General features: G+C 47.6%; 1 protein-coding gene across 14 annotated transcripts in view; it reads left to right on the top strand.

Moving 5' to 3' along the window:
- CELF4 (CUGBP Elav-like family member 4) overlaps positions 1-25,036 on the top strand; it is an 885,612-nt gene that overhangs the window by 779,331 nt on the left and 81,245 nt on the right. For all 14 annotated transcript variants that reach the window (XR_007773108.1, XR_007773107.1, XM_050943604.1 and 11 more), the window contains exon 8: positions 8,128-8,277. Coding sequence is in view for 12 of the 14 variants with exons in the window: in XM_050943604.1 (XP_050799561.1) it covers positions 8,128-8,277 (150 nt within the window). In the remaining 2 variants the exon portion in view is untranslated. The remainder of the gene's footprint in view (positions 1-8,127; positions 8,278-25,036) is intronic.

Genomic DNA, 25,036 nt, shown 5'->3' with positions numbered 1-25,036 from the left:
GAAATCCGGGCCGAAGCACAATATCAGTTTAATGTTCTCCATAGTTCTCCTGAAGAGGTGGGCGATGGGGACAGGTGGAAGGAGGTGAGATAATGAATGCAGTATTGTCTGGTGTCCTGCATCTGGCCTGCCTGGTTTTTCTCATGGCCAAAGTACACAGAGCACCCCCCAAGAGAGGGAATCTTGGCCTGTGAATTGTGGTGGCCAAGAGGGTTGAGACCTTCCTTCCATTTCCAGTAACTCAGACACCAGGAGTACCCTGCAAACCATTGTACCAATTCCCCCAGTGTCATCGTCAAGGCACCAAGCAACCCAGTGCTGCCCCGAAAGCACTGCGCAAAGGATTCTGAATGACCAGTTGGCACTGGAAAGGCTGGGAAGCCCAGCCATGATCTATGACAGTCTCACTGTGTGAATGAAAAGGAAAAGCAGTAAAGCTGGGACTGCCGGTGGGCGAGCTAGGGTTGAGAATGACATAGGGTGACAAGGCCCTGACCCGGACTCGAAGAAGCAGCCGGTCACAGGGTGAACTGGCCCTTCAAGAGACATGAGGGCTCAGCTGCACCTGTGCCAGTTTGGGCCTGCCTCTCCCAATGAAGGCAATGAGCGAAGTCATCTAATGAGGAGTCAAGTGCCCTGGAGCCAGGCCAGCCTGCTAGGGGATAAAAATTGGGGAAAGAAGAGAGGGAGCTGGAGGCTAATGGTGGTTGGTGAGCCTGTGCCCCCTTCCTGGCTGGAGCAGGAAGGGGCATGCTGTTTAAGACCTAAGCTAGGGTGTGCTGTCTTGAAAGTGCGGTGGCAAGGAGAAGATAAGAAACCCAAGAACTAAGAGTAGACCTTTAGGACTTAGTAGAGAGCTAAGTTGCCTTAGCATTTGTCTGCTGAACTCCTTGGGCCTGTGAGAATCCACTGGCTCACACAAACCCTAAAATCTCCTTGCAGCTGTATCTGGGGACAATGTCAGCAGTTACTGATTCAGTCAAGGGCCTTTTTACCTATCTCTCCCCTTGCTTCTCTTGTTATAGAAAAAAAAATCTCATTCCAAGCTGGTTTACGGAAAGCCAAGGAAACGCTGGACTTGGAAATCTTACCCCATGCATTTCAAAATATGTGTTTACACAACGGTAAATATATAAACAAGTCAATGGAGCTACTGCAAAACCAAATAGAAAAGTGGCTTAATTATATCTGCACCCTTTAAACCCACGGCTGACAAGATTATCATATTTGTATTAGCTAGATTTGTTTTGTGTTGGTGGGAGCGGAGAGAGCATCAAACAGCAAATGCCTAGAATTCAAATGCTCTCAGGGCCTGAAAAGCACTGAATCCATCCAGTGTGGTGCTTGGTGGCCCTGGCACAAAAGAACACAAGCTCTTTTGCATATAAATAAGGCTTGAAACTGAATGAGTTCTGCAACTTAGTTGTGTAAATACCAGTATAACAGCCAAATGCTTTGGCTGCCATGATATACAGTGTATGAACTATAACCCTGCACCACTTCTGTGCAAGCATCTGTAATACAGTATACCCTTGGGAAGACATTTCCAACTCTAGGGCCTAGTCCACTAAGGTGTTACTCCAATTTCACACTGATTATGTATCTCCGTTCATGAAAACCTTATACAGCCATTCATAGAATCATAGCAATGGAGGGCTGGAAGGGACCTCAAGAGATCATCAAGTCCAGCCCTTTGTGCTGAGGCAAGACCAAGTAAACCTAGACCATCCCATGAAAATATTCATTCATGAATAGCCAATTAATATTCATTTACAACAAGCCTAGCTTTGGAAATGTTCCCACCCAGTAACGCAGCATTGTGTAACAGGCACAAAACTTGCTAGGAAGAAATGTAGAGGATGACTTTCACATCCAAGCCACCACATCCAGGAGGTACTGCAGACCCAACATGCGTTATCGGTGCAGCTGGGCTGCTGTTATTAGGAGAAGAATGGGGATTCTGCTTCAGGGAGGATTTTGAAATTATAATATTTTATTTTCTTTCTGATTTGAAACAACCCCTCCCATCCCAGCCACAAATTTTGAAACAGAAACCTGGAGAAAAATGGTTTTGAAAAACCGAAAGATTTCATTTTGATAAATTCTAGGCAAAATTCTACCAGGTGGGCTAATGGGGATCTGTATCTTCAGGCTATAGGCAGCCCAGGGAAAAGTTGTATCAATCTAGATGGAATAAATTGGCTCAGAGACTCAAAGATGTTAACAAGACTCTGAAGCTGTCCAACATTAAATAGTTTTAAACAAGATTTGGAGTTTGGTACACAAAGACCTCAGTCTGCTTAGTACTATGGCAAACACATCATTAAACAGCCTTTTAGCTTTTTCTTAAAGATACAGAAAAGAAGGGGAAACAGTTAATGCATTTGAAACATAAAGCATTAAGCCAGGCTTTCTTTTTAACACCATCCCTTATTCCCTTTCTCTTTAGCCGGAGAGAGTCTATAAAGGCAAAAACTCTTGTTTGACAGTCTGTTGGATGTTTGCGGTGTTGTTGTAGCCGTGTTGGTCCCAGGATATTAGAGAGACAAGGTGGATGAGGTAATATCGTCTATTGGACCAACTTCTGTTGGTGAAAGAGACAAATTTTTGAGCAGGGCTGGCTCCAGGGTTTTTGCCACCCCAAGCAGCGGAAAAAAAATAAAGCCGCAATCGGCGGCAGCTCCACCATGCCGCTTTCTTCTTCGGCAGCAATTCGGTGGCAGGCCCTTCCCTCCGAATTGGCGGCCGAAGAGCCCAACGTGCTGCCCCTTCCCTTGGCTGCCCCAAGCACCTGCTTGCTGGGCTGGTGCCTGGAGCCGGCTCTGCTTTTGAGCTACACAGAGACCTGCTTGAAAGCATGTCTCTTTCATCAACGGAAGTTGGTCCAATAAAAGAGATCACCTCCCCCACCTTGTCTGTCTCATCTCTTGCAGGATAATACCTGTCCTTTTTGGCAAAAAGAGGAAAAGTTAGTTGAGATGGGCTGGGGCTATGTTGTAACTGCTGCTGTTCAATCACGTTTCCAGGAAGACAAAGCAAGACAAACGCACGCAAAAGGGAAAAGAAGAGAACAGCAAAGATAAAAAATGCACCTTCTGTCTCTGGTGTTGGCTTTCATTTGCAACCTCACTGCTGGAAAACGCAGGCACACCACATGGTCTTATCAGCCACTCAGAGTCCTGGCAAACTTGTACTAGCAGCAGGCTTAGGACATTCCATTTAACTTCCTCTTCCTGGTCACAGGCTTACAGCAGGGTTGCAAAATCTACAGTCTTGACCAGCTAAGCCAGATTCTTATTAGCGAGAGGGCAAAAGGAGGCTAGGAAAGAGAAGAAATAAGGAAAACGACACACGGGAAGTGGGGGTGAGAAAGTCTCACGTACCAGGTGGTGTTCGGGAATCAGCTGGAGCCGGTGGAGGTGGTGATGCCATCTGAGTCCCTCTCTCTGGCCTAGTCTGGTCAGGTCCATTTTCAGGATTAAGATGAAGAAGGACGGGGGTCCCAGGAAACGATGGGGATGGCAGCCAGAACATTTCTGACCCCTTCTAATTATCATCATTTATTATCTGCATTAGACTTCCCAACTGAGCTCAAGGTCCATTGTTCTAGGTGTTGTGTAGACACATAGACCTGACCTCACACAGGTTGCTGTCTGAATAGGCAAGACAGACAAAAGCTGGGAGGGAAAACAGAGACGTACATGTATCCATTTTCTGACATATGTGCCCCTGCATCTAATTTTCTGTCTGTCAATGGTACTGCTAATGTGGTTACTGTAACCCATGCACCTCCTGGGTGTGGTGCTCTGGCCCTCTGGTGGTACCAAGACCACTTACAGAGAGATTAAGGAGTCTGCTACAGGCTTAGCTAACAGCCATGTGGCTTTTAGCTCATGCAGTAGAGCAGGGTTCTCAAACAGGGGTCACTGCTTCTGTAGGGAAAGCTCCTGACGGGACGGGACGGTGTGTTTATCTGCCCCATCCACAGGTCCAGCCGATCATGGCTCCTCCTGGCCACGGATTGCTGCTTTGGGCCAATGGGAGCTGCTGGAAGTGGCACAGGCCGAGGGACTTACTGCCCACCACTTCCAGCAACTCCCATTGGCCCGGAGCAGCGATCCGTGGCCAGTGGGAGCCACGATCGGCCAGACCTGTGGACGGGCAGGTAAACACACCGGCCCAGCCCAGCCCAGCCCAGCCCGCCACGGGCTTTCCCTGCAGAAGCGGCATCCCCAGTTTGAGAAACCTTGCAGTAAAGGCTCATGCATTTAGCTCCAGAGGTCCCAGGTTCAATCCCACCCACCGACAACTGAGGTCTGTCAGTGTTATGCTAGCATGGTAGATAACTAGATAGCAGTGCTCCATCTTGATCCTTGTGGCCTTGGACTTACAGGCCACACCTTGATCACCCTGCTGTACAGAATTTGCCATTTTTTCCTCCCCGCCCCCGAACCTTTCTACTGTTTGCTCTATGCGAGTTTTGCATCTCTCACCATCTGTATAATCACATTAAAATATGTCCACATATAGGACCAAATCCTCCGCTGATGTAAAGTGGTTTCCTTCCACTCACTTCAGCGGCACTACGCTGACTTACTCCAGCTCGGGATCTGGCCCCACTGGGTTTATGCAAAGGAAAATTAAAGAATTGAGGGAAATAAACCTCAACAAAAAAAAATCCTCACTGCAATTTTAAGTAAAGAAATCACATTTCCTGTGCAAATAGAGGAGAGATCAAGAAAAGCGACTGAAATGCTAACTAGGTTTTGTGACATTCAGACTGATGATGTGTGCAAAGAGTATTGCCCTTGAACCTCAGGATGTCACCTCTTGTTCCCTGGGCCCCACAGACTGCATAGAGGGAATTTCTTCAGGCCAGCGACATCTGAAGCAAAGGAGAAGAAGCAACGTGTCTGTTCTGGGCAGCGGGAAGGCACTGAAATAGCATCCACTATGATATAGTGAAAGCGGAGTGTCTGTGTAACCTTTGGGTGGACTAGTGTTCACTTCATTTCCCATCTCCAGTGCCTTAAAAAAAAAAAACCGAACTCCCGTAGAAAGTCACTGGAGACCCAGAGTCCAGTCTCTATGGATTTTCAGCAGGGATTGCACAGGGTCAGCCTCCCCACATTCAAGTCCCAGAAGGAATTAAAGACATGAATTTAATTAAATAACTTTATAAAATCTTATGATAAAGAAACAAATAATAATCTAATTTTTACAACATAACATGACTATTTTATAATGCACAGACATTACCTTCACGGTTATAAACATAAATAAAGGAAACAAATTAAAATCTAAACAGTTCAGTTCCCACAGAAATACAGTAAGAAGAAACGGAGAGTTCCCAAAAGCTTATATTTTGTCATCTTGGTTAGTCTTTGATCACCAAATCTATGCAGTCTGCTGAGTCTAAAACAACATCTTCCCTCCACTTGCTTGTAGGAATCTTCAGTTGAAATTCATGCAGATGCTTCCTCTAGCCAGCCAGTTAACTGATTAACCAATCACTCTTGCCCCAGGAAATATTTTGAAAATACCTGTCACCCGGACAAGCTGATCCCTTCCTAAAGGAAAAAGAAAATTGCTTTCCAGATATATTTGTAATGAGCCACTTCTGGCAGGGGTGCGATAGAGGGTGTCTCTGTCAGAAGCAGGGAGCCCACCATAACTTTCACAGCACTTTGGTGGTGGAATTGTACCTAAGGTCTCCTGAGAACATGCAAGGAGCCTCCGTCAGAGCATGGCTGCTGGGTGGATGGTTATCACTTAGCTCGGTATTGCTATTGAAGATCAGCTTCCCAGAGGCAGGGTTCTCTGTGATTACAGCACTGGATTGCAGCTCTGGGGAGATGAGTGCTGTTCCTGTCTCTGCTGCATGACCGTGGGCAAGTCGTGTTGTCTCTCTGTGCCTCAGTTTCCCCCTCACCCTTTCTCTATTTATTTTGTAAAATCTTTGGGTCTTCTCACTATGTGTCTATGCCATGACTAGCACCACTGGGCACTGGTCTCAGATCAGACTTCTAAGCATTGCCTTAATAAAATACCATGATAATAAATTCAGATGTGATGTGTGAGGCAGAGGGAACTAGACTCAATTATATTCTGTTAGCCTTACTTATTCCCACCTACTGCTGTGTAAGAATGTCTACATTGGAGCAAATTACATGTGGTACATGAGTTAAAACCTCTTACATGCCATTAGAGTCAATATCCTAATTCAGATATAATATATTTAATGAAAAATATATGCTCTAGTTCAAAAGGAAATACTTTGGGGAAGTTCTATGGCATGTGCTGTACAGGAGGTCAGATGTGATAATCTAATAGTCCCTCCTGGCCTTGGAGTCTATACAAAAGGAGGGGTGAATGACACATTAAGTGGGTACGCAGTATAGCAGTAGCCATGTCGGTCCCAGGATATTCGAGAGACAAGGTGAGTGAGGGAATATATTTTATTGGACCAACTTCTGTTGGTGAAAACAATGAGGAGTCCTTGTGGCACCTTAGAGACTAACAAATTTATTTGGGCATAAGCTTTCGTGGGCTAGAACCCCCTTCATCGTCTGCATGCAGTGGAAAATACAGGAGCAGGTATAAATACATGAAAGGATGGGGGTTGCTTTACCAAGTGTGAGGTCAGTCTTATGAGATAAATCAATTAACAGCAGGATACCAAGGAACGAAAAAAAGCTTTTGAAGTGGTAAGAGAGTGGCCTATTACAGACAGTTGACAAAAAGGTGTGAGTAACAGTAGGGAGAAATTAGTACTGGGGAAATTAAGTTTAGGTTTTGTAATGACCCAACCACTCCCAGTCTTTATTCAGGCCTAATCTGGTGATATCCAGTTTGCAAATTAATTCCAGTTCTGCAGCTTCACGTTGGAGTCTGTTATTGAGTGACCAGGGAGCCTGAAGTGTTCTCCTACTGGTTTTTGAATGTTTTGATTCCTGATGTCAGATTTCTGTCCATTTATTCTTTGTGTAGAGACTATCTGGTTTGGCCAATGTACATGGTAGAGAGCGAGACAAGCTTTCAAGCCACACAGAGCTTTTTTTCAGAGGTAAAAGATATTACCTCACCCACCTGGTCACATTAAGTGGGTGTGAGTCTTGCAAAGTCTGGAAGGCATCTGCTGGAGTAATTTACATGTTGTGGGGGCTGCTGAGATTTAAACTTCCCCTGGACTTCCTTAGGTCCTGTTTCCATTAGCAAAACTTAATCTGGTGCAAATACACTGATGTAGTGATGTCAAGAAGAGATGAGAACCATGCATCTTATTCTGTTAAATTATGAGATTAAATCTTAGCAGTGCTGAATTTGTTTTACATAGGTGCTGCATACCCGCATTGGGCTCATCACTGGTACACCTATTTCTCTAATGTAGGCAGCACGCAAGACTCACCCCTGAATTTAGCCATTGGTCTTTCTGCCTCTCTCAGTGCAGCCGGAACTGCAAGATGCATGGCAGGGTTGGGTGAAACTGCACCAATGAAACGCTGTCCTTGTGGGGGTAACTGTTATAATGCTACCAACTGTAGCTGTTCTTTTTTCCATCTTGGACTAGCCATCTACCCAGCATGTTCTGAAACTGGAGAGCCATCATATGATAGTCATGCCCATAGGCCAGTCATTGGATTCAATAAGATCAGAAGGCTGACGTCTCCAAGATTAAACCAAAATTACATGAGTTGCTGTATGAAGGTGGGACTCAGAATTCTCCTCTGAGGCCAAACAATGGTTAGAAAAAAATGCCTTGATAGTTTGCCAGTAAATTAGGCCAGACCTTAGCATCATTGGAGCTATGCCAGTTGACACCAGCTGAGGATCTAGTTTAAAGGTTGTAATCACTGGAGGAGAAGCCCACTCCTGGGGTTAAACAAACTTGGGCAAACCTTTCTCATGTTAAGCGCTCCCCAGCATGAGCAACTGTTGCACAGTCTTACCCGTGATGATGCCAACTCCCCATTGCATTGTGAGATGATTTTGACCTTCATTCATTATGTTATCTATAGGTGTCCCTCTGGTGTTCATCACAGTAGTATCTGGGTTTACTGTGTGTGGTCAGCACCTGTGGAATTCATCATCCTAAGGCTGTTTCTTCTGTTTACTTCCTTCCTGTAGGTGGGAGCACACCTCCTGGCATCACTGCACCGGCTGTGCCTAGCATCCCGTCCCCAATCGGGGTGAATGGTTTCACTGGCCTCCCACCGCAGGCTAATGGGCAGCCCACCGCAGAAGCTGTGTTCGCTAATGGCATCCACCCTTACCCAGGTAAGCCAAACCATCCTGATTCTAAGACCCAGCTGGTTTCCGTCCTATTAAGACGGTCCAGTCCTGAGAACTTTATCTGATACGTCCTCTCTCTCTGAGCGACAATTTCCTGCTCCATTGTGTTTCTCTCTGCCATGGGAGCTACCTTGTAGCTGAACACTAAGGTCAGGAGATCTTACCTGGTGAGCCGGCCCCAGGCACGTGTGTCCACCCTGCACATACGTGCGGCCAGGTCAAGCTGAAACCAACATGGTGCACGTGTGGTAGTTCTCCCAGATGCAACAAAAGGGGGCTTGTTCCTGGATGATCTTGTAGGAGCTGTGCTGAGCCTAGCTCAGCTGAAGGTCATCAGCTACGTCTCTTACCACACCCACTTCTGGATCTCCTCCCTGAATTGAGTTATGGGCAGAAGAGTGACTGTGGAAGGAGGACACTGTAGGAGTCTGCCTTGATGGGATGGGGTGTGATCAGCACTCAGCTAGCCTGCCCTGTCCATCTTGTGTTGCAACCCATGTGCTGTAGCAGTAGCCTACACAAGGCCTTTCACGTGGTGGATCAGTGCCATTCACTGATCCACCAGCGGTATCCCTGCTCAACTCACTTAACAGCCCTGGAGACAGAAATCCTTTATGTATCCACAGAACAGGTCCAGCTCCACACCACAAATATGCCTCAACCCTGCACTGCAGAAACCGCCCCTAGGGTTGAGGCATTAGACCAGTTTCCACAGGCATTCAGCATATGGCCTGTGTGCTATGGCTGGCACAAAGGGCGCCAGATGTGAGGTGGTGTTTTACTAGGCGCATCCAAGCCAAGGATGCAGCAACATCTCACGAGGCCCACCTGTGCACCTAGATTTCTCTGAGGTGCGGTTATCTCGGCATAACCATCCATCCCTCTTCAAGCTGCATATTTCTTGCCATTTTATACACAATAAAAAAAAGATTTAAATAAATGTTACTAATTAACGCTAAGCACCAGCTGGTGTAGAAATGTTTTATCCTACAGTGTGTGGCGATTAATGTATCCCATTAGAAAGTTGAGCACTGAGTCAGTACTTCAGCCAATGAGTTTGCCTCATGCGATGCAAAAAGCACTCCTTCCATTTTGGCGATTCCCTTGGACTAGGTGAGCTTATCCTTGCAGGGAACTTTACTGATGTGCTGGAGAGAGGAGAAGACTTAGGTGATATAAGCAGAGCTGAGCAAATAATCAGTTATTTCAGTTCAGTGGCTGAACTGAAAAATCCAAAAAATGTTTTTATTTGGAGTCAAATGAAAATATTTGGGGCTTCATTTTGTTCCTTTTTCTGATTTTTCTATCACACACACACACACACTCTTTTTGTTGTTGTTTTTTGGCTTTCTCAAATCTAGCTAAATTTCAAAACAAAATGTCATTTTGAAATAGTTTGGTGAGGTGATCTAGCTGTCTAACTGCTCATTTTAGGTAGTCTGTGTATTTATGTCGTCCCCTCACTGTCATGTCTGGAGCAGTTGAAACCTTTCTGTACTCACGTACCTGAAATCTGTCTGTCTCCAAATCTCGTTCCCAACTCCAGTCTCAGCCCAAGCCCCAGGAAAGCTTCTAAAGGTCTCCAAGCTCGGTTATGGTTTTGATGTGAGACCATAGGTGGCGGATTATACACATTTGCGGTGCTCGGGCTCCAGGAATATTCAGGGCCGGGTGCCCTGCTCCAGCAATATTTGGAACTGGGTCTCTCCCTTGGCCCTGCCTGGATCGAGCCCCGGCCGCCACGGGTCTCCCCTTTGTCCCGCCGCGTCCCTGCCTGGAGCAGGTCCCAGCCCCCGCCTGCCACCGCTCCCCCTGCGTGTCCCCACCCCGCCGCTCCGCGTCCCTGCCCGACCTGCCTGCTCGTGCTGCCGGAGTAGAGCGATTCCCGGCAGAACTGCTGTCTGCTGCCCCGGGGTCCTACTGCCTGCCCTGCACTAATGGCAAGGCAGGCTGCCCTTACCCTGCCCTAGCCCTGAGCCTCTCCAACGCCCCTAATCCTCATCCCCAGACAGAGCCTTCATCCCCCCGTGCCCTAATCCTCAGCCCCAGCCCTGAGCGCCCCCGCATCATGAACCCTTCATCTCCCTGAACCCTAATCCTCATCCTCAGCCAGAGCCCTCATCCCTCCACACCCTGATCCTCTGCCCCAGCCAGAGCCCTCATCCCCCCGCACCCTGATCCTCTGCCCCAGCCAGAGCCCTCATCCCCCCACACCCTGATCCTCTGCCCCAGCCACAACCCTCATCCCCCCGCACCTTAATCCTCAGTCCCAGCCCTGAGCGCCCCCCCGCAGCATGAACCCCTCATCCTCAGCCCCACAGCCCTCACCTCACGCCCCAACCCTCTGCCCTAGCCCTGAGCCTCTCCAACGCCCCTAATCCTCATCCCCAGACAGAGCCTTCATCCCCCCGTGCCCTAATCCTCAGCCCCAGCCCTGAGCGCCCCCGCATCATGAACCCTTCATCTCCCTGAACCCTAATCCTCATCCTCAGCCAGAGCCCTCATCCCTCCACACCCTGATCCTCTGCCCCAGCCAGAGCCCTCATCCCCCCGCACCCTGATCCTCTGCCCCAGCCAGAGCCCTCATCCCCCCACACCCTGATCCTCTGCCCCAGCCACAGCCCTCATCCCCCCGCACCTTAATCCTCAGTCCCAGCCCTGAGCGCCCCCCCGCAGCATGAACCCCTCATCCCCAGCCCCAGCCAGAACCTTCATCCCCTCGAACCCTAATCCTCAGCCCCAGCCCTGAGCGCCCCCGCATCATGAACCCTTCATCTCCCTGAACCCTAATCCTCATCCTCAGCCAGATCCCTCATCCCCCCACACCCTAATCCTCAGCCCCAGCCCTGAGCCCCCTCCTGAATCCCTCATCCTCAGCCCCATAGCCCTCAGCCCTGCACTCCCTCCTATCCCCAAACACCCTCCCAGAGGGTGCACTCCCTCCCCCTTCCCACACACCCCTTCCCACCCCCAAACTCCCTCCCATAACCTGCACCTCTCACCCCTTCCTTTGCCCCCACCCCCAGCCCAGAGCCTGCACCCAAACTCCATCCCAAAGCCTGCACCCCTCACCCCCTCCTGCACATCCACCCCCTGCCCCAGCCCGGAGCCTGCACCCAGCACCCAAACTCCATCCTAAAGCCTGCACCCTGCACCCCTCCTGCACCCTAATCCCCAGCCCAGATCTGCACCCCAGACCTCCTCCCCCACGCCTCCTCCCAGACCCTTAGGCAGGTGGGGGCGGAGTTGGGGGGCGGAGTTGGGGGGTGGGTTCTGGGGACCACCAAAATTTCTACAAACTTGCCACCTATGTGTGAGACTGGGTAAAAGTTGGTGGCATCCATCTGTCCAATTTTGTGTAAGTTTGGGGGCTTATTCAAACCCTCAAACTGAAGCTCAAGATATGTGAATCCAGGCAAAGGGAATGATTGCACAAACACCTAAAATCTGAGGCAGTGCATGCCACTCACTTTTAGTTACAATTCCTAGTAGTACTAGGTGAAATTCACCTTCATTTAACTTCAATAATTGGACTAATGATTTGATTAGGCCTTTTGAGTTATAAATACTAAAGGGGTCCAACCTACCACCATTCCCCACGTTAGTCCAACTGGACTAACAAGGAAGGTTTTCAGGATCAGGCCTTTGTGATCAACCCTGGCATAACTGCTTCATGGCGGGTTTTTATTAATATTGTTTTATTCCCTGGTAAGAATTCCTTTCAAATCAGGATCTTTACTGTTTGCCTAGCCCAGGCCTCTGGCTACTTAGAGAAATAGATTTCTAATTTCTTTTACCTGGGAAAACTCAGGGCTTACATTAAGGGAAAATAGTTTTCTGGAACTCAACCAAGTTTCACAAAATCCAAAGCTTAAAGCTAGATCTAGCCATGAATTTTTCGACAAAACATTTTGCATCAGAAAATGCATTTATCAAAACCGAAATGTTTCGCAGAAACATATCAGTGTCCATGAAACTTTCATTGGGAAGGATTTCTCAGCTCCAGGTTGGAATTTCTGGTCAAATCAGGAGACAGCGAGCAAGAGAGAGTTATTTTTTGTTTGTTTGTTTGTTTTTTGCTAAAATATTTCAAAAGGGTCTCAGTTTCATTCCAATGGGGAAAGAAATCACATTCCAAAACCTGCACATTTTTCACGAAACTGACTTCTTGTTTTCCCACCAGCTCTATTTAAAAGATGAAAATATTTTCGGCTGGAGATATTTTAGAAACCAAAATCGCTCCCAGGCTGGCCAATTCCAGCTAGTGAGGAGCGACATTCAAACAATATGATATGGAAAAACTTTGAACACTATCTGTGCTCTGTGGATCTCTTTGCTATGGAAATTGCAGAATATTACCAATCTGCCTTTGCCTAACCCTGCTCTCATTGAAGTCAATCAGACATTTCTCCAGAGATCTCAGTGGGTCAAATCCTAGCCTACGGTTTCAGTGCTTCTTGTCTCAGCTTGAGATGGGCCCAGAGAACAAGCCTGGATCCAAGCATTCCCAAAATAGGATTGATTTATTTTATTGTGTGTATTGCTTCCAACTTCCTCTCTGTACTTGTCTCAGGCTCTGTGCAATTTCTAAAACTTTAGTCATTGCCATGAGGTATTATTGAGGCCAAGAGCTTAGCAGGACTCAAAAGAGGATTAGACACTTATATGGATAATGAGAACATCTACAGTTATATTAGACTGGATAAAAACGTAGGAAGGACACAAACCCTCATGCCTGAAGCCAGCTGCCTAGGTTAGGAAGAAACTTTCAGAGTTCAGCAGTTTATTCTATCGTTATCCATTAAGAGATAACTTCCACCCTCCTCTGAAATATCTGATATTGGCACTGTGGTTCTATGGTTCCATATACAACAATTGTAATAAAATTCTAAAACAGCGTATGTAACCACCTCTACACCCATAGATTGCACAGGAAACAAACACAATCTCCCCTGATACATATGTTCACAGCCCCAAACATCTCGCCTCCCAGCTTTCACGGCTTCTGGTTTACAGTACAAGTCTGGCACAAAAATGTCCAGGAACATTTATTATTTATTTAGCAGCGTATATAGCACTTTGTTACCCAATTCAGCTCTCAGTTACTCTTCTGTAAATGCTGAACAATTCCATTGTGGGTTTATACCATTGTAACATCTGGCAGAATTTGACCCACTGCCTTCCTTGCATGAAAATAGCAAAACAGAGAACAACCGCTATCTTTAGATACATGTGGTCCGGAGTGTCAGAATCAATGTAAATTCCATTACTCATGAAGCCTATCTATCTATCCCCAGACACCCCATCTATCTATTGTGACAGACCCAGACCAGTGAGGTACAGGAGTCTGGTAGAGGGCAAATATACTGGTCACTGGATGAGTAGTTTTCTGTTCCCTGAGTGACCAGAGCAGGGGCTGCACTAGAGTAATCAGGAACCTGCTAGAACCAATTCAGGCAGACAGGCTGATTAGATCACCTGCAGCCGATCAAGGCAGGCTAATCAGGGCACCTGAGTTTAAACAGGAGCTCATTCCAGTCAGGTGAGGAGGAGCCAGAGGAGAGGAAGTGCGTGTGAGGAGCTGGGAGCAAGAGGCACAAGAAGCTGAGAGTGAGAGGGTGTGCTGCTGGAGGACTGAGGAGGACAAGCATTATCAGACACCAGGAGGAAGGTCCTGTGGTGAGGATAAAGAAGGTGTTTGGAGGAGGCCATGGGGAAGTAGCCCAGGGAGTTGCAGCTGTCATGCAGCTGTTGCAGGAGGCACTATAGACAGCTGCAGTCCACAGGGCCCTGGGTTGGAACCTGGAGTAGAGGGTGGGCCTGGGTTCCCTCCAAACCTTCCAACTCCTGATCAGACACAGGAGGAGTTCATCCAGACTGTGGGAAAGATCACTGAGGTGAGCAAATCTGCCAAAAGGTGCAGGACCCACCAAGGTAGAGGAGGAACTTTGTCACACTCTCTATCCCCAGACACCTCCTCTATCTGTCTGTCACACATAAACTAGGGGGAGGGATGGCTCAGTGGTTTGAGCATTCACTTGCTAAACCCAGAGTCATGAGTTCAATTCCTGAGAGGGCTGTTTAGAGATTTGGGGCAAAAAATCTGTCTGGGGATTAGTCCTGCATTGGACTAGATGGCCTCCTGAGGGTCTTTCCAACCCTCATATTCTATGATTCCACCAAAAAACCACTCTCTTTGAAACACAAAGGCATCATGTATTTGCCTTCCTTTGATTTTTCATTGAATTTTTTTCTCTGTTCATTTTTATTAAATAAAAACTGAAAAACAAAACCCAGAGATTGCAGCCACAGTAGGTGCAGCACACACATCTGGAAAGAAAACCTCTTTCTTTTTCTTTCTCCTCCCTTGCTCCTTTTTACCATTCTCTCCTCCTGGGCAGGCAGAGGACAGAAACCCAATATCATTCAAGTTCAGGTCGAACTTTTGAACCCACCGTGTTTGAGATGGTTTTGAAAATACTGCTTGTCAAGGGTGTGTTCTCAGCCTCCGTGCCTGCAGCTGCACAGCACTGTGCTGTTGTGACCTACCAACGGATCCCAGGCAATACCACTGCAGATCTGTCAGCTGCAGGCAAGCTTGCCCTGCTCTCACACCTGCCAAGCCTGGCCAGAATTCACTGTTCTGAGATTCTCTCACAGTTAGGGCTTGTCTACATCACAAAGTTGCAGCGCTGGTGAGGGGGTTACAGCGCTGCAACTTAGGAGGTGTACACATCTGCAGGGCATCACCAGCGCTGCAACTCCCTGTTTGCAGCGCTGGCCGTACTCCCATTTTGTCTCGGGTGTAGAGGATCCAGCGCTGGTGATCCAGCGCTGGTAATCAAGTGTAGACACTTACCAGCGCTTTTCTTGACCTCCGTGGAATAAGCAGGTATCCCAGCATACCTGAGGATACCTCTCTGGTAATCAAGCAGGTCTCCTTCTCCCCGGTTTGCTCCGGTGTTCTCCGAATCCCTCCCCAAGCGGGTCTCCTTCCCCACGGTTTGCAGGGGGGTTCGGGGAACGCGAGAGCAAACCGCGGGGAAGCAGGTCTCCTTCCCCGCGGTTTTCTCTCGCGTTCCCCGAACCCCCTCCCCGCAAGCAGGTCTCCTTCCCCGCGGTTTGCTCTCGCGTTCCCCGAACCCCCTCCACGCAAGCAGGTCTCCTTCCCCGCGGTTTGCTCTCGCGTTCCCCGAACCCCCCTTGAAGCCGCCCAACAGTGCTGCAGTGTGGCCACATCTAACACCACTTGCAGCGCTGGTTGCTGTAAGTGTGGCCACTCTGCAGTGCTGGCCCTATACAGCTGTACTAATACAGCTGTAACAACCAGCGCTGCAAAATTGTAGATGTAGACATACCCTTAGGGATTCCATCCAGGGAACTAATATTTTCCTTCCCTTTACACTAACCTCAGGCCATTTGGGGAGTTGCATTAATTTTATCTGACAGCCCTTTGGCCTTTCGGCATCTCAGTTCAGAGCGCCACTGAACACGGCGGTGTTTCATAACTTATAGCAGGAGCAAAAGCCTAATCCTTTGTACCACAACATTGTGAGCAACGTCACAGCAACCGCAGCGTGCTCACCGGCTCTGGGTTAACAGTGGTGACAGGGACTGCAGTCGGCCGGCAAAGCCTTACCAGCTGAGATGAGAGCTGAGGGCTCAATGCTTCATTTACAGGCGTGTAAGAAATGTAATAAGAAAGATACTGACCACTTTATGGGCTAGATTCTGTTCTCCATTGCAGCCTGTGACCCTAGTGGAATTACTCTGGATTTATACCGCGTAATGGACAGCAGAAGTTGGCCTCGGGTAGTGACCATTAATCCCTTTTCCTCTGTTACTAATAGCTCTGCTGTATACAGTAAATCCAGACAGGTCACGTTCTGTCACTAGTTCTCATGCACAAATACGGTGTCACTTTGGAAAATGGGACCGAGGCTCCTGACTCACATAACTGCTTTTGAAAATTTTATCATAGGCCTCTTGCCCTGCATCTTAGTGATCAAGTTTCTGCTTGCCCCCTTTCTGGGCTAGATAGCGTTTATACTCAAGGACAATACGTAGGGGGAACATGTTATGGACCCATGAATTATTCAAATGAGCCCTTCAAACCTACTTTAGGCAGCCATTCTGATCCATTGCTACTGAACCACGTAGATGCCATTGTTACTGGTTAGGCTACAGCTGAATGGATGACAGTGGGGCTAGAAATCATGCACTTTGTCTCTCACAACCCATGCTTTCCCCATATGATGCAAAGGAAAGTCTCCATGCATGATGTTTGGGGATTCACCCAGGCCTGTAAGGGGGTCAGTAGCCATCTGCCTTGTAACCCTGGGTGTCTTGTAGCTGTGCAGCTTTGGTCCAGAGCTCTGACCCCAGCAGTCTGCCAGCAACCCACAAACCTCACCCTGGCTTTGCCCAACCTGGTTACTCCTGGCAGGCTGCTGCTAGTACTCTTGCAGCTCTGAATCCACCCCAAAAGCATCCTACTGCAGGGACCAGGCCCTCTCACTGGGCCCTCACAGAGAAAGTTGCTGCCTCTCCACAGGGCCGGCTTTAGACCGATTCCCTGGAATCAGGCCCTACGCCTAAGAGGGCCCCATGCCTGCACCTAAGAGGGCCCCGCTCCAGGGGGTCTTCGGCAGCCTTTCAGTGGCAGGGAGTCCTTCGCTGCCACAGAAGCCCCGGAGCGGACCCCCCACTGCTGAAGTGCTGCCGAAGCCCCGGACCGCCGCTGGGTATTCGAATCAGGCCCTGCAGCTCATAAAGCCGGCCCTGCCTCTCCAGAGACAGTAAAACATTCCAACCTGTCAGCTTCCTGGAAGGACACACGGGTTACTCAACTTACCCAGCACTGGTGATTTCTAATGAAAGCAATACAAGTTTATTAACAAAAGAGCATGGATTAAGTGATACCAGGTAAAAGGGATAAAGGTAGAGATGGTTACAAATAAATGAAAACACGCCCCCTAAAGGTCTAAAACCTAATCTAGCAAGATAGAGGCTTTGTTCAAGATAGTTTCTCTCACCCACAGTATCCTTTCTGGCTTTTTACTGGCCAGGACCCATCACAGTGAACAAATCACTTGGTTTCTTTGTCTCCTTAAGGTGTAGGAAAAAGATGACAGCTCCCTCTGGCCCTTATATTCCCAAAGGAATTATCATTGTTCTAAAAGTCAGGAAGGCCTCATGGGTATTCAGTCTCCTGTCCTTCTGTTGGGTGCAGGAGGCATGTTAATTCTTGTCTTTCCAGTGCATTCTCAGGATAGCCCCCTCTGCTTTTAGCTTGATGGCTTTGTTTACTGCTAATATGTAAATTGAAGGAAACTGCCATTCCTTTGTCTAGGACAAACCTGTTTATCCCCTTTATCTAGGATAGGCTCTCTGGTCTTAAACACATTCTTACATAACACAGAGATCAGAGGGGTAGCCCTGTTAGTCTGTATCCACGAAAACAACGAGGAGTCCAGAGGCACCTTAAAGACTAAGGGGTGTGAAAAAACACCCCCCTGAGCACAGCAAGTTACAGTGCTGTAAAGCGCCAGTGTAAACACTGCCCCAGCGCAGGGACGCTGTAAGCTAATCCCCACGGGGAGGTGGAGTACATGCAGCACTTGGGAGGGGAGAGCTCTCTCCCAACGCTGGCGCTGCGACCACACTCACACTTCAAAGCGCTGCCGCGGCAGCGCTGTGCACTTGCAAGTGTAGCCATACCCTAACAGATTTATTTGGGCATAAGCTTTTGTGGGTTTGATGCCAGGCTGGAAGTTGAAAAGAGACAGATTTAGACTGGAAATAAGGCCTACATTTTTGACAGAGGGGGTAATTAACCTTGGAACAATTTGCCAAGGGTCATGGTGGATTCTCCATGACCGACACATTTTAAAACCGGATTGGATGTTTTTTCTAAAAGATCTGCTCTGGGAATTATTTTGGGGATGTTCTCATAGACTCTAGGACTGGAAGGGACCTCGAGAGGTCATCGAGTCCAGTCCCCTGCCCTCATGGCAGGACCAAATACTGTCTAGACCATCCCTAATAGACATTTATCTAACCTACTCTTAAATATCTCCAGATTCTATGGCCTGTGTTATATAGGAGGCCAGATGATCACAGTAATCCCTTATGGCCTCAGAATCTGTCAATCTATAAATGCATTAAAGCCACATGGCAGAATGAAATCAACATAAAAAGCCTTGAGGGCAAGCCCTGGAGGGGTGGGATTAAACACACAGGCAGGATGGTCACCAGCTACATGGGACACCCTGTGGCATGGGGAAAAAAGCATGGAGATTCAGAGTATGACTCCAGCAGGATTTCTTTGGAGGCGTGTTGTGAACCTGGCAGGATCACCATGCAGGGAAAGGATATCACAACTAGCACCCTTCATGGTTCCTTCACTCACACAGTTGTTAAGAGGGCACTTTTAAACCTTTCCCAGGAGAATGCAGCCCAAATCTGCTCACACCTGCCAAAATTGTCACCCAAGATCATCTTGTACCTTGGCTACAGCCACACATATCCACCCTCATATCTCACTGCCAGGTTGATTCCCTGCTGTGCTCTGCCTAGGGTGTCATCCTGGCTCTCTTGATTCTCTCATTTTCCACCAGGTTCTCTGGCATTCTCTCCTACCCCACCTCTTACACTTGCGAAAAGCTCCCAGTCAGAATCTGGAAAAAGCCCTCACTTTGTCCTCCTTCCAGTCCCTCATCAGCACTCTCCTCTACAGGAAACTGCAGCCTAATAATGGTTAGGCAGGTGACAAGCTGGGCTCACTGCTCCTGATTGGTTCAGATTTGCCCCCATCCTGGGATATCTCTTACCCTGTCTCTCCCGCCCTGTGCCCAGGCCTGCTTGTGTCTCTCATCCACCAGTCAAGGCGTGTCTTTTAGACTCCTTAGGTATGTCAGCACAGCCAGTAGTAGGGTGACCAGATGTCCCGATTTTATAGGAACAGTCCCGATTTTGGGGTCTTTTTCTTATATAGGCACCTATTACCCCCCATCCCTGTCCCGATTTTTCACACTTGCTGTCTGGTCATCCTAGCCAGTAGCCGCCTGCCGCAGTGGGTCTCCGAGCCCAAGTCGACTAGTGGGGGCTTATGCTAAAAACAGCTGCATGGACAGTGCTTTTAAGTTGTGTCTCAGGCTGAATGTGGGGCTCTGAAGCACACTCCTCTCCCCCTTCGCCTTCAGAACCCGAGCTCCAGCCCAAGCCACACTGTCATTTTTAGCCTTGTAGCACAAGCCCTGCCTACCCAAATCTGTTGACCCACAGTCAGAGGATCCTGCCGTGGGCTGTGTAGACAGACCCTGTAGGGCTGTGTCTGTTTAGTGTGGGGCTCATGGTGTGTTTGAAAAGCATATTCCACAGTGGGGCCCTGATCTCAGTTAGGGCACACAGGCTTTGCCATAAGTCAAACAGCGAGTAAAGATAAGAATTCCCAGAGGCAAGTTATTAATTTAGAGCAGGTGGGGGCCTCTTACCCCTTCATTTTTCTATTTTGAACATACGTGACCATACTCTGAACTTGCCATGTGAATAGTGACAAGGATTCTCATCCCTGCAGGAGAAAAGCCAAAAGAATAGGTCCCCTGGGTCTCGTGAGGAGTTTCGTGGTGTGGAGGGCATGGCAGATGGGATAGCATGCATTTGACAGCACGGCATCCTGCCCCTGTAAGGCGAAACGAGACCAGAGAGCACAGGATCGGTCATTGTTTTCTGCCGGATCAGCACATTTTTTCTGTTATTGCAGTTATTGTTGTGTCTGAATACCTAATTAATTACAACAGTAAACGCTGGCTTCTTTAATCACAGCATCAGCTGTCCTAATCAATCTTAATAATATGGAATCCGTACTATGGCACCCATGAATTTTAATCTACATAAATTTCTTAAGACCTCTCGCAAGCTTGTTGTACGAAATGATATAATTATGGATATAGATTAGGGCTGTAGAGAGTGATTTAAATTGGATTTAAGGAGAAGGTGACTAGAGTCCTCCCACTCGTTTATTTATTTATTTATTTTGATCCTGACCTTGCAGAGGGTTTTCTTTTTGTGATTATTTTATTTCCTTCTAAACTGAAAAGTGGGTAACAGTGTGGCCTTCTTTTCTGACCCTACCCGCATGCTTCACCATACTCAACCCCAAATACACACTTTCAGTAGCCACCTTTCTAGAACCCTGTGAGAGGTGACACTGTCTTAGCTCTGCTCGCTGAGTTATTTGACAAGTTTCGACAAGGCTGTACGAAAGGTCTCAAAGCCACAGACGGAGGCAATAGCACCTCATAATATAGATAAGGCATGACAGTGCAAAGGACAGAAAAACAGACTGAATGAAATGAATTCCTGGTGCTTGATGTTGTTGGCCATTTTGAGGCAGAGAACGGCGATATCAGAGAAAGTTGCCCTAGGTCCATGGAAGGGAAATCACTAGCTCTGTTAGGGCAACCTAACGGTGCTCAGCAATACAGCCGGGGGAATTTTATTTTTTTTTGAGAAATAGTAAATTCATTGAAAAATGAATTTTTTGGGGCAGAAAAACTAGTCATCAGTTCGGGTCAGATTCAGCAATTAGTTTCAGACAAAAACAGAATAGGATTTTTTTTTTAAGTCAAAAGGATTCATTTTAGCCCTATTGAAATGAAACATTTTGACTTTTCGTTTGGCAACGGCATTTCATATAGATATGTAGCTAATTTATAACAATCTCCCAAAAAAGTGTGAGGGAAAAAAACCCAAAAAATCTCAAAATGAAACAAAGGGGGGGAGGGAATCATTTGGGGTGAAACAAAATGTTTCATTCCACTCAAAACCATTTTTTTTTCATTTTGGGGGAAAACAGAAAAACCTGTTTTATTTTGAACTAAACCAATTTTTTTTTCAGATATTTCAATTCAGTCCCTGAACTGAAAAATCAGTTCTTTGCTGAATTCTGCTCCACATCTCAGGCGCAAAGACCTCTCTTAAATCAAACTGAATGGATTTCAGCAATAACATTTGCTTGGTAGCCTGTATGCTGTATGTGTTTAAACTTGAGCTAGGACAGTGAAACTACAATACTCTGGATACTTTGGACCTCAGGGCCCAATCCAAATCCCACTGAAGATGGGAGCTGGAGAGACTCCTATTGACTTCAATGGGAGCTGGATCAGGCCCTAATCGTCATCATCTCATCTGCACCAGTGTAACTCTATTGACTTCAGTTCAGCTCCTGCTGATTTACCCTGATATATAAGAGAGCAGTATACAGCCCTTTTTGTATGTAGTCAGTTTCACCTTTTGGTTACCCAGACACTGGCTAAATTGCAGCTGTTGTGTTTGAGTTGCTGATGTCCCAGGAGGAATGGGACATTTATTACATCTTTTTCAAAGCACTATTTTCACTGAATTTCTTTTTAAGAAAACATTTTAGATTCTGTAACCATCATCCCCGAATGTTCCTAGGGAAGCTAAATATTGGGCCTAAAAGCAGCTGGGTGTCCCTTTAAAAAGCAGATAAATGTTACACTAGTATGAAAGCTTCCTGGCCTTTATTTTAAAGTGCTGGGATTTCATGCTGACTTTGGGAAGTCATCCTTGGGTTTTTTTGGCATTGGGCAGAGGATTCAGAAAGTGACATTAACAGATCTACTTCTTTGAAGGACTTGGGAGTCGTTTCTTGACTTCTGCCTAATGAATAAGTGCTGCCTTCGTTAAATTTATATTTATGGTCGTAAAGTAGGTCGTTGGCTTGCTTTATGTCTCCAGGTTTATGGAAGGTTATCTGCTGTGGTCACCTTGTGTCATCTTGGCCAGGGTCATCTTGCAAAGAGATGATTGTATCTGAGCAGGACTTTTCCCGTAGAGATATGGAAATGATCAAATTAATATCGAGGCAATCTTCTTCCTGCAGTCTCCTGTCCAGGGATAAGGCTCTTGCCCTGAGCTGCCAGCCAAAGTTACTACTAACATCTGTTTGCACAGTGCACCTTTCTCTTGCATTGACTGGGCTGGATCCTCAGCCGCTGTACATCAGCGTAGCTCTAGAGGCTTCAGCAGAGCTAAAGCGACCTCCACCAGCAATCTGGCCTTTTGAGATCAGCTGTAAACAGTAGCCTCTCTCCTGTTCTGACACCACCTTCCAGATCCTCAGCATGTAAGTTGCCCTGGCACATCGGCAGAATGGGTGTAAGAGCTATGCGAGTCTGACAGCAATGGAGTTTGTTTGCAAGGGTGTCTAACTTACACTTTTGTGTGCAACATCTCTGAATTTGGCCTCTCATTTTCCAGTGCTGTCAGTCCAACGCCTTGCGCCAGGCTCACTTCAGCTTAAGTTTGCTTTTAAAGGAGAAGATAGCGCTACAGAAAAGAGAAGAGGGTCATGCAGAAAGGGAAGGGGAAATGCCACGAATTACCACAGCTGAACCCTGCCAGTACGAAAGGATGCTGGATGCCCTGGGACTAGCCCCTGTAAAATGTGTATCATGTATTAATGGGCACGTATGTGGTGAGTGATAAAACAAATCCCTGCACCCACTTCTATGTTAGGACACAGAGAATTAATTGACATCCCCTTCACTTTGAACTTTAACTAGCGCTGTGAACCCCAGCCAAAACCCAGGATCCAAACACAACCAAACTCTGGGAAAGTTTGGATCTGGATCTCAACTGTGTCGCTCAGGCCCATCTTAAATCCTAACTCCTGTTTCATTTCACTTCTAGGTAAATTGAGATACAAGCTGGCTGCAACACACATTAACACAGCATGACTCTGTCTCCCTCTAGTGCCTACTCTGTGCTGAGAGCTTTATGAATCTGCTACAGCTTTTGAGCTAAGGAAGCTGAGTCCTTTAGCTCAAGCACTAGAAGCTTTCAGATCCACCAGTCACAGGTTCAACCCCACAGATTAGGATTCAGCAAGGGGAATCATTACACTACCAATCTTCAGCCTCATCATCTTTTCCCAAGGGTCTGAGCAAGGAATGAGGTACTGAATGAAGCTGGTTTTATGGTTACCGGAGCCCCAAGCTTTGCTAGTGTGGAGATACAGGGCATTGGCTCTCACTGTGACACCACTCCCTGCCTGGCAGGTCTGTACAGAATGGCTGGAGATGAGCTTATGCCCAGGTGCCAGCAGTAAGGCAAAAGCATTAGAATCCTGTAACTTCCTTACCCAGGGCCAGCTCTAGCCATTTCGCTGCCCCAAGCACGGCGACACGCTGCGGGGGGCGCTCTGCCGCTCGCCGGTCCCACGGCTCCGGTGGACCTCCTGCAGGCCTGCCTGTGGATGCTCCACCGGAGCTGCGGGACTAGCGGACCCTCCGCAGGCACGCCTGCGGGAGGTCCACCAGAGCTGCCTGCCGTCCTCCCAGCAACCGGCAAAGCGCCCCCCGCGGCATGCCGCCCCAAGCACGCGCTTGGCGTGCTGGGGCCTGGAGCCGGCCCTGTCCTTACCTGTCAGTAACGTTCCAGGGCCTGATCCAAAGCCTACTTTAATAGATAGGGAAACTTCCCATGGGCCAGGGGGAATTCTCCACATGATCCATGGAGAGATCAGCATCAAGTGAGAAACCCACAGCTTTACGGTTAGATAACGCCCATGTGACAAGTCTCCTAAAGGCAGAGGGAAATTACAAGCTGTAAAAGCTTTGCGTGGAAGGGCCCAGAGCTACATTTAGGGGCCTGTTGTTCCAAACCCTTTAAATAAAACATGTTGCTGTTTTTTAATATTTAATCTTAAAAGGTTAAAAGTAATTTAAAATTAAATTTCCTAAGTGGATTGCTGTGGCCCTGATGATGAGAATGTGGCTTATAGGCTAGGTGGGCTTCCCACGGATGCTAGAGACAGACCGAGGGACCTAGGACTCCGGAAGCCTGCTAGTGTTCCTACCTCCGCCACTGAGTAGTGGACAAAGTCTAATTGTCAGAGATGAGGATGAGATTCAGTAAGGCTGCCAGAGTTTGTCATCTCTGCAAGAGCCAGCCATCATGAGCCTCTCTGTGCCTTAGTACTTTTATAAAAGGAGGCTCCAAATTACAGTAGGGTAGAGAAAGATAATTCCATGGAGCTGAGGATTTAGGTAGCTCGAAGTCTGATTTTGTTCCGATTAGGAACCAAACTACAAATTTCAAAGTTCTCCATGAAAGGGGATGGAGATGTAGGGTCCCTGGCCAGCTGCCCTGGATCCACAGATCCTGGAAGCTCTAGGGTCCCCAACACAGAGAAGTCCATATAAATGGAAGCCTATGCCCCCCCCCACCTCCTTCCAGCAGCCTGCTGGGCAAGACAGCAGGTTTTATCAGAGCTTTGCCTGGTATCTGAAGGAATGTTGTCAGAACTGAGCCATCTCTGCAAAGTGTTTCTATTTTGATTCATCAGCAAATTCCGACAAAAAAAATGTTTCTCTGGAATTTTTCCAGCTAGCTGTACTCCAAATATTTATCCAGCACACAGGAGGGGAGATGGTGTTGTAATTGGCACCTTGAGATCTTCTGGTGGTCACAAGGCTTTGTTATTACTGGGAGGTTTCACCTAGCACTCAAGGCATGGACTAAACTATATTTGGAAGGGGAAATGAATGTTATGATAACACAGTACTTACCCGTTTTACATATAGATAAACTCAGGTATGTATAAATTAAGGGTACTTCTGCACTGCACCATTAGCCTGGGTGATCGAAACCTGCAGCTAAGCACTCAGGTTAACTTAGCCCAGGTGTGAGCATCCCCACAGCTAGGCACAGTCCC

This window comes from Gopherus flavomarginatus, chromosome 3, assembly GCF_025201925.1.
Source record: "Gopherus flavomarginatus isolate rGopFla2 chromosome 3, rGopFla2.mat.asm, whole genome shotgun sequence".
In the NCBI taxonomy this organism is placed as follows: Eukaryota; Metazoa; Chordata; order Testudines; family Testudinidae; genus Gopherus; species Gopherus flavomarginatus.
Note: the sequence above shows the minus strand (reverse complement) of the source record. Positions and strands in the feature narration are given on the sequence as shown.